At 41.1% G+C, this 10805-nt stretch overlaps 1 protein-coding gene across 5 annotated transcripts in view; it reads right to left on the minus strand.

Moving 5' to 3' along the window:
* The window catches only part of LOC306943949 (ATP-dependent 6-phosphofructokinase, platelet type-like), a 52691-nt gene that overhangs the window by 17300 nt on the left and 24586 nt on the right, over nucleotides 1-10805 (minus strand). For all 5 annotated transcript variants that reach the window (XM_079530513.1, XM_079530511.1, XM_079530509.1 and 2 more), the window contains 5 exons: nucleotides 9266-9358; nucleotides 8477-8602; nucleotides 5773-5837; nucleotides 4497-4566; nucleotides 1918-2064 (listed from right to left, as the gene is read on the minus strand). In XM_079530513.1, the coding sequence (XP_079386639.1) occupies nucleotides 1918-2064; nucleotides 4497-4566; nucleotides 5773-5837; nucleotides 8477-8602; nucleotides 9266-9358 (501 nt within the window). The remainder of the gene's footprint in view (nucleotides 1-1917; nucleotides 2065-4496; nucleotides 4567-5772; nucleotides 5838-8476; nucleotides 8603-9265; nucleotides 9359-10805) is intronic.

Below are 10805 nucleotides of genomic sequence, written 5' to 3' on the forward strand. Positions count from 1 at the left end.
CAGCAGCACATCCTCCGATCTTGGTGCTGAGACAAAATGTTAAACTAACAGATATCATGAAGAAAGGCAAAGGCTCTGTTAAACCAACAGATATCATGAAGAAAGGCAAAGGCTCTGTTAAACTAACAGATATCATGAAGAAAGGCAAAGGCTCGCAACTCACTTTTGGAATCCTCCAAGTATTTATTCACACTCACAGCAGGCAGGACATACAACGTTTCAACCGGTATTGGTCTTTTTCAAGTAGAAAAACATCGAAACAACCCAAACAGTACCGCATTGAGACAGTTGTTCAATATATGGATCACTTTCCATTTTACACAACAGACAACCTTTGTGCAGTGTGTGTGTGTGCGTGCGTGCGTGAGGAGAGATAAGGGCAGAGAGAAAACAAGACAGAAAGAGATAAAAACAGAGAGTGTGGTAGCGTGGCCGAGCGGTCTAAGGCGCTGGATTAAGGCTCCAGTCTCTTCGGAGGCGTGGGTTCAAATCCCACCGCTGCCAATCTTTATGTTTGGGTAACACTTTACTTAAAGGTTGTGAACTTGTGTCTAATGCATTATATTTGCATTCATAATGCATTATAATGCACTTATAAGGCATTATTTGTTATTTGTTATTACTTGTTATAAATGTAATTATGCATAACAACCTATACCAAGGTTTATGAAGTTTTATAAGTGCCTGTCATAATGCATTATAAGCTCAGTGGAACAGACAACTATAACTACCATAACTAAGTTATGAAGTGTGCTTGTTGTTAGGCATAATTATAAACATTTATAACAAGGTTTATGAAGCCTTATAAGGTCATTATAAATGTGACTATAATGTATTATAGACCCAATATTTAAGCAAGAGCCTCTCCCCAACACACACACACACACACACACACACACACACACACACACACACACACACACACACACACACACACACACACACACACACACACAATCATGTGGGGACTCACCTGGGGGTGCCGACCCACAGGTTGAGAACCAATGTTCTAATTTAAGCTAATGAAAAGCCTTCCTACCCAAGTATCTGCTGGGGTTTTTGGTGTTTTTTACAGTATGTTTATCTCTCCACATTCAAGTCGTATCTCAAGTTGGCCTCAAGTTCATTGTGATCTTTGCCCATTGTTTGCTACAAAGCAAACAATGAGCGTGAGGATAGCATGGTTTGCCCAAACGTGGTGTTTCTTCACAGGGAGATGTGGAAACACTGACCTGTCCTCTACACAACTTTATGCACATGAGTAATATGCTGCTGTGCATTGTTCTGGGTGGAAGGATTGCACACAACACAACATGACTGTGGGGTTTATTTAAGGCACAAGGTTTGAGAGCGCTTTGCACTTGAGCTCTGTATCAACGAGTATCAGAATAGAATGACCAGGGGCTCCAGGCGCCCGGCCTTCTAGCTGTCAGAAGATCACGATCACACAGCGTTACAGTCACAGACCTTTATTGGTCGCACTTTGCAAGCCAGGCAGCGGGCCCATTCAAAGCATTACAACAGCCCTAGTGGGCGCATTGCGTTTTCATGTTTATTTTAATGATCAATTAATCGCTTGTATTACTTGGATCAGTGGAACCAACGTAGAACCTTTACGTTCAAATGTATAATTTCAAGGCTTTATTATTTATTATATTATCATACAATCGTATGTGTTTTGTCAATTATTTGGGGGACCACTTGCAATATCCTTATGGCCCACCTGAGGGCCCCGGCCCACAGGCTGAGAATCACTGCACTAGCCTAAAGGGTCATCCGCCAACTGTGAACCCATTCGGCACCATAACCGCACGATGAAGAACGATAACTGAGCCATCTCTCAGTAGGAGTGCATGAGAGATGGCACTCATCGTGTGAAATGCATTACTTAGCCTGCTGTAGGTGTGAGTCTCCTACCTGTCCCTTGTAGAAGCCCTCGAAGCCGTCGTTGACAGCGAACATCTTGTGTCCCTCGGTGATGCCCACCCTAACGGCAGAACGCACAGCAGCGTTCATGCCCGCTGCCGGGGCGCCCACGTTCAGGACAGCCACATTAAAAGAGCTCTGAGAAAACACGGAGACACAGTCACAAAATACACCAATAATTGTGCGAGCGTGTGTGTGTGTGTGTGTGTGTGTGTGTGTGTGTGTGTGTGTGTGTGTGTGTGTGTGTCTGTATATATATCTTGAGTATGCAGATTAGCAGGCAGCCATACAGCTACATGCATTTCATACATACATTCAATGGCTAGCAGAGCTATTCAAACGTTTGCATTAGGGCTCAATCTTACATTCAGCATTACAGAATGAGAATGTATGATATTGACATTATTTATGTATGATATATGCAACTTTCTGAGGCAATGGAGAAGAGAAACGTTGCACTAGCAGGAACTGGGAACAGTAAAGAATAATTAACATATTTGTTATTTTCCCCTGTAAAAAATAAAACATTCTGTTGCCCATAACTGCTGGCAATGCTTATCATTCCCTGATAATGACTGGATGTTGGGTGAGAGCAGAGCACACTAGCACAGTGACATGCACAGATTCCCCTGCGACTCTGCAAGCAGTAGGCCACATGCTGATATGGCTTCACATGCTGCAGTGCACATACACTGCAGCTGCCTTTAAATAATCACATTGAACTTTCAATAATTTGATTTCCATCTAGAAACATCTCTCTCGCGCACACACACACACACACACACACACACACAGACACACACACAGACACAGACACACACTCTCTCGCTCTCTCTCTCTCTCTCTCTCTCTCTCTCTCTCTCTCTCTCCTCTCTCTACTCTACTCTACTTCTACGTCATAAAATATAATTAATATTATTTGTGTATTTTTATTCATGAAATTCTCCATGGCCAAAACATACCCTTTTAACTTTTAGATAATAGGTGGTGATTCTAAAGTTGGAACAAAATGTGATGTGTTGAAGTCACTATAAACACTAGTGGCATGATAACAAGCAAGCATCACTGTAGCAGGAGTGCCATATCCTCTCCTGCTACATCACTGTAGCAGGAGGCCATATCCTCTTCATGCTTCTATGCTCAGCCTCTGGAAATTGACCATTAGAGGTACAAGAAATGAATTAATGTTATCATTTTGTGGCACCATTGCCATATAGGAATTATATTGTTTTAATATGGGTATGTGGACTAATGGCCATTTACTTAGCCATTATATTGTCTGGGACATTGTTTTAGTACTGTTTGTCACAGCTGTTGAAAAGTGATGGTGGATTCACAGAAAACAAAACAGTTCCAACAGATACTGAACAGATGTTTTCAGCCACAGCGATGTTCACACCTAACATATACATGACTTCATCGCTCAACTCCTCCTCTCCCACAGGACAGAAAAAGTTACAAAAAACACTCTGTTAGTGTCACAAAAAAAGACCTCAGCCACAGCAGCATCGTCACCCACAATGCACCTGACCAGTACCTTATCCTAATGCAACAAATCTCAGAACCGCTGGTGGGAAAACACAACATTAGAAAGGTGAGCATGGTGATCATTATTGGCGTTTAGTTCATGCACTGTCATCTGTATTAATATGAAGAATCAACTACATTATTACTATTACTATTTTATAAAGTAAATTGTGTCCTATCATGTGCCACTACAACACAGACTTCAGATTATGTATGTTTGTTTAGAGTGAAAATTCAGCATAGTCTACTGTAAGATTTGTTTAAAGGAGCATTCAGTGATTTGGGTGATTTGGAAAACCACCCAGTCCGCCCCGGTAACAAAATGTGCACATGCACGCTCTACAGTGGGGGGAAGTGCAACAGGCCAACAGCATGTGCACCACGGCCCGCCCCCACTCGATCATGATTGGAGGAAGGCTCCTCTCATCCTGATTGGATGAAGGCTTTGCCACCCGCCACCTAAACTGAAACTAGGGTTTTTTTACCCCAGGGGCTCACTGGGGACAGGGAGGAACTCCTTATATGGTCAGCACACTCTACAGTAGGGAGGATTATCCAGAAAAAAAGAAAAGATAAGTGATATTTGAATTAAGTCAAATCACTGAATATACCTTTACATTTTATCAAATACAAATGGAACCACATTTGGTTCTATATTTGTACATTCTCTCTGAGTTACCATAACATAACATAACATAACATAACATAACATAACATAACATAACATAGTGGCAGCGGTGGCCGAACGGATTGCGGAGCCGTCTTGATACCGGAAGGTCGCCAGCTCGAATCAGCGGTCCGACACGAACAAGGCATTGAACCACTACGATGAAATGTTCTATGAGCAGGGCCTGGCTGGAAACAAGTTCTTGAGCTTAGCCCAGATACCCTGGGTAAATATAGTAATCATTTCATTTCATTTCAACAAATTATATATTTACAATGAGGTTTTTCCCCCCGTGTAGGCTGTGTCCATGGCAGATGATTGGCTACCAATGGTCTCAGGTGTGAGTGAAGTATTGTAGATGCATTATGATTCTTACCACAGGGAGTTCAGATTCAGGTCTTTTGTAGGAAAGGAGTTTGTAGGTGATCAGGCTGTTTTCAAAACTCCTGTAAATTGAAGATATAAAAACAGACATTTGGCACCAGACTCCTTTTCTTTTCATGTGAAATCCTTTTAGGCTGCCCATAAACAACCCAAATGATATTGCCAAATCTTTGGAGGGAAAAGTGCTCGCCTGAATCGGTATATATTTCTGTACTGTTTATACTACATGAGGTAATACATGTAGTTATTACACGGTTTGGTTGAATGCTTGATTCTGATTGGTCAATCGCTGAATTCAGCGGTGTTATTTCTTCATAATGACCAATCAGCTGTATAACAGGCCGCTGTCTAATCAAAGCCCCAGAGCACCTGCTAGGCTGCTTGGATTTTATGGCGTATCATCATGACAGCCATGTCACACAATGTAATTTTCAAGTTACAACTAAACATCACTCTCAAGATTTTTTTTTTAAACATTTGAAGTGAGAAATAGACGATGCAGTAATCGAAAATGTATTCTATTTAATCGAAAATGTATCCTATTTGATCAACACTTCCTTGTTTTTCGAGGCGACCGTGTTGCGTTGGGCAGACGGCCAGCGCAACACTGATGGAATACTTTCATTACCGTAAGCAAGAAAATACCTCATTTTGTTGTTACCTTTGGGTCAATGTAGTAATTTATTTAAAGTAGCCATGTAATAAGCGGAATAATAAACGGGTCTGTGGTCATTATTGAGAAATAAAATCCAGACAAGATGATTAAACACAGAGACAAAGTCCAGGTGGTTAAATAAATAGAAATAAAATCCAGACAGGATGATTAAACACAGAGACAAAGTCCAGGTCGTTAATCATCCTGAAGGGACCCGTTTATTATGCCTTACATAAAGTCCATACAGATACAATGAAATACATCCTATCCAATCCATAGGCATATTTTCACAAATATGGTCAGAATCCATCATCTAATTTAAAGATTTGATGCCTATTAATAAAGGTATAAAGTGTAGTAGTAAAGTGCTTATTACTCGTAGGGGTAGTAAAGTGCTTATTACTCATATGGGGATGTAGCTCAGTGGTAGAGCGCATGCTTTGCATGTATGAGGCCCCGGGTTCAATCCCCGGCATCTCCATTAATCAATCTTTTGAGCAGCTGAGTGGATAGAGAGGCCTTCTGGGAATAGGAAGGTCAGCTCACCCGATCTATGTGTCGCAATGAATGTACCTGAGCAAGACACTTGATCAATATTATACAAACATAGTACCTGCCCCGCAGCTTCACTGCGTAATGAAAGTTCTTCTCATCCATGGCCTTCTGCACCTCTTGAGTCTAATGGCCAAACGGAAGATAAAGAATTATTCACACTTTAAAACCAAGACAAAGGTTGCTCCCTGATTTCACTCTGATAAGACCTACAAGCTCACAATGTGGGGCATAACAGCATGACGTGAGCTTGTAAATCTGTTGTTGTAGGACGAGGTGGCCGAGTGGTTAAGGCGATGGACTGCTAATCCATTGTGCTCTGCACGCGTGGGTTCGAATCCCATCCTCGTCGACAAACATTTGGTTGCTTGGGAAACAATAGTTACCACTTTTGAGCACTGGCAAACGTGGGTAGCTCTCCAACGCACCGACAGCTGCAGGGGTAAGTGCTGCCAAAAGCGTTGGATGCCAAAAATCTGCTGTTGAATGTGTGTGTCGTGTGTCCGGTTTGTCAGGTTTGAAGTTATAGTGACGCGTCGAAAGCCGACTGAGCAAGCTTGGACTTATATGGTAAAGTCAGCTTTCGACCGTCACGTAGCAGCAGCAGGTTAGTGGAGAGGAGATAGAGCTCTTTGGTTGGCTGCTAAGGACCCTTTCTAAAATGCAGTACTGTGAGTACAGCGCATGTCCATGGTATAATATTACTACAGCTGCATGTGTGCTCAAAATGCAGACACAGTATTGGACTGTGCGTGCATGTGGCTCGTCTCATTTAAACAGCTGTCAGCTGTCATATTTTTATATTTGTCTTTGATAAGCTTATCTGGCAATTGCTGATAAATACACAACTTATTGACACTTTTGTGGATTACAGTAACATTTTAATGACACATTCAGTATCACTTAATCCAGAAGTGTTGCACTGATTTTTGCATCATAAATTCTAGCCTTTTGATTGCTTTTGAATAAAACCATTTGGAGCGAATAGCATTGCTGAGCACAAATCATTATCTTTGAATAAACTAACATCTTATATAAACACAATTGACACAAGGAATTGACACTCTCACTTCTGCTGATTATAGGAAGATTCAAATCACAGAATTTTTTTGAGAATTAGGCATAGCGCAGGGCGCAAGATAGGCTATTTTGAGCACCATAGCAGTCGTCTGTATCGGTGTTGGCTCTCAGGTGCATTCAGCATCATTTCGTTGTGTTTTACCTTTTCCCTGCCTGGGTGAGTAACACGACGCACTGATGTTGTTTTGTTCGTTATACTGAGAATGTTAAATCAGGATGTGTCTTGAGTCCTGAAGCGACGTCCAGCATACTGTATGTACCGAGAGGGGATGATGTGAGAGAACACAAACACTCCAAGGGATACATCCAATCAATTGGATGTACTATTAACCCTGTACTTGTTATGTTGGAAAACCAATTTACAAGGTATTCGATTCCTTGATACATCAAGGTGGTGTAGTCATTCAATTAATTAAGAGTAAATCCTTTGCCGCACCAGGTTACATGTGGATAGATTTTTTACTCACCGTACTGTAGATTGACTTTCTATTACACTGTGTGTGTGTGTGTGTGTGTGTGTGTGTGTGTGTGTGTGTGTGTGTGTGTGTGTGTGTGTGTGTGTGTGTGTGTGTGTGTGTGTGTGCGTGCGTGCGTGCGTGCGTGTGTGTGCGTGTATGTGTGTACACAGCAAAGCATTCAGATTAAGATGTAGGCGGGGTCTTGAGTGGCAGAAGGCCCAGTCTTTAATCAAACAGTGACACCTTCCTATTCAGATTAAGATGTGTGACTACATGAGGTCAGTGTAAGTCTTACAGGGGATGTAGCTCAGTGGTAGAGCGCATGCTTCGCATGTATGAGGCCCCGGGTTCAATCCCCGGCATCTCCACTAATCTTATGGGGGCAGCCATATCTGAATGGGTAGAAAACCCACCTGGGAAAGAAAGATCACTGTTGAGGTGTCCCTGAGCAAGACACTCAACCCCTGCGGTCGAGTCTGAACTCTTGGGCAGCGATCATCAAGGTATAACTGTCTTCTAATCCCTGTTTACTCATTTTTCATTAATTTACTATTGAAACTTAGATCTATTTCTCTACCCATCTGTATCTGTCCTGTGTTTCATACTGTGGTGGAGCTGCTATGACAACTGAATTTCCCTCATGGGGTCAATAAAGGTCTGTCTATTCCACAAATGTAATTTTAAATCTCGACTCTTTGGCCACAAGGGTTATAATTTAATTTCACCAGAAGAACACCGGATGAAGGCCTATCAGGGTCTGCAAGGACTAAGTTGTTGAGTCATTAGCTTCGATAAATGGCAATTTTATCTGCAAGCTGGACTGAATTTGTTTGGTTCTTCTCAAATAAAGAGTTAATTCATTCTCTTGATACTGTTTTGGTTAGGAGGGTTTACAATTATGTATTCTCTTGTTCTTCCTATATTTATGCCTGTTGCTGTTATCTGTGATTCACAATGTAATTTAAGTATAGATTTCACATAATTTAATTATTTTAACAAATAACAGTACAGTAAATGTATGTTGAAGAACATTGGAACAGGTTTATATTAAAATCTAATTCTCTGACCATCTGTACTGAACACTGTACCCACTGAGTCCCAGCATGACCTCAACATGGGTACACACGCAGCCACATATGGACACCCATGAACACACACACATATGCAGGTCTAATCTAACCTAATGTGAAAGTGTACACACAAACACACACGCTCCCACAGACTTACCATCTGAACACACTCCATGAGGGGCAGGCGTACAGCTTGGTTTCCGACCAGTGACACGACGCAGGCCGGGGTTGTGGCTGAGGCCTCTAGTAGAGCAAGTACTGCCTCCACACCCATGCGGCTGGCCTGCACAGGTCAAAGGCCATTTATCGTATCGTTAGCCTCATTGTTATATTTTGAAGGTTTGTAGTAGTAATGTAAAAATTTACTTTGGCAAAAAAAAAAATTACTTAGGCAACACACTCATTTAGCCTAAGTCGTGTACTCGTGTTTATCTGCCTTTATTTATATCCGCCTACTAACTCTACTCTCCTAACACTGCTGATTCATCCTGCCTTATTGGCCATGTCCTCAGCCTATCAGAATGCGTTTATTATATTCAAAATAATTTCTGCCTAAGTCAAAGATTTTGCCTCATAGCATAATTACCTAAGTCATTTTTGGAATGCAAACAAGCATTCTCATAGGCTGAGGATATAGGCAATAACTAACGCACAATGAAGCAGCAGTGTTAGGAGAATAGTTAGGCAGAAATGGAAAAAGATATTCACACAAGGTCCACAATAAAGGGTTGTTCTATTCTAGCCAAATGATAAACCCCATGACTCCAAGCTAATTTAAGATCAATGGCGCTCAGCTCAGACAAAAACAGATTAACATTTTTGAATTTACATTTCTTTCAGTTTAGCTTTTTTTATTACATTGGAAATCAAAAGCATATTATGAATATTTTAAACTATAAACACACAGTTACAGATGAGACAGATTGTTAAATATGATGAATTTTACCAGGATTCTGTCAAAGGCAGAGGGGGTTCCTCCTCTCTGGACATGACCCAGGATGGTGACCCTGGTGTCAAACCCAAGGCGCTTGATCACCAACTTCCCATGGTGGTCAGGAGAGGGTACAGAGGCACACAGTAAGATATCACACATGGATTGATTAGTCTATTCTAAAACATTTAACCTCCCAAAAGCCAACTTTTGTATATTTTCATGGTTTTTAATTACTTAAAATGGTCCTTTACAAATGTTTCACAAAACCCAGGGCCCCATTAATCCAATCCAACATATCAAATTTGTTTTGATTTTATCTAAATTGTACTTGATTTATTTTTATAATTATGTGATGGAATTTTCATTTAGTTTTTCCATATATATAATTAAATGAAGGTTGAAATTAAAATGAAATTAATTAAAAACTGACTGCTAAAATAATATAGTAATGTATGGCTCTATATTTCAAAGTAAGACGTTGTTTAAATGTCAAGTTGACTCTTGGAAGGTGCACATATTTCATCCAACAGCTAAAACATAATGGTATGACAACAAAGGTAAAAAACTTAACATTGTGTTAAATAATGAAATGACAGAAGGGGGAAATTCATGCAAAACATGTTGTCACATTTACAAAGTCACACATGGATATTAAGGGAGAAGAGAAATGCCTGGTCTTGCTGCATGTCACACACTTACCATAATGTTCTGACAAAGAACACAGGGTCTAGGCTAGGGGGTGACATATGCAGAGGTTAACCACGACATGACGTGAGCTTGTAGATCTGTTATTGTAGGAAGAGGTGGCCGAGTGGTTAGGTCAATGGACTGCTAATCCATTGTGCTCTGCACACGTGTTTCAAAGTAATTTGGTTGCTTGGGAAGCCAAAGGTCCCACGGGCAAAAGTCTAAAGGTGAATGCGTATAGACCAGTCAGTCTGAAGTCCAACGCAGATGTTTCCTTACAATTAATTTGTTCAGATTAAGATGCGTGACTACATGGGGTCACAGCAACAGCCACAGGGGATGTAGCTCAGTGGTAGAGCGCATGCTTTGCATGTATGAGGCCCCGGGTTCAATCCCCGGCATCTCCACTGATGTTATGGGGCCAGTCATAACCTGGGAAGCAGATAAAAGAGACTTAACCCATAGCTCATTCTGTAGAGCTCTCAATTCAGCATAATGAGTAGCAAGGCTTATCTTTGTAAGTATTGGGAGCTGATTGATGTGGCGCATTCTAACAGGGATAGCATGCCACATTCTCGGCTGATACAATAAGCTTCTACGACCTACTTAATTATTGTAATATTATTCACTTGACATGCCCAAAATAGGGACCCCAGGTTGAAAGTGGTTAACATGGCAGGTTAGGGGATCATGATGATGATGAAAAATGGAGAGAAGAAAATATTCAAAACATTGCCATCCATCTTGGAATGATAACATGGGGATTTTATTTGGGATGAGACTTTGAACAATGTTAGAAACGATGGAACAGGCAGACATTCAGGGAGTCGTTGGGTGATGTTGGTGAGGGATGCACACTACAGCA

Source organism: Electrona antarctica (assembly GCF_951216825.1).
Source record: "Electrona antarctica genome assembly, chromosome: 19".
NCBI lineage: Eukaryota > Metazoa > Chordata > Actinopteri > Myctophiformes > Myctophidae > Electrona > Electrona antarctica.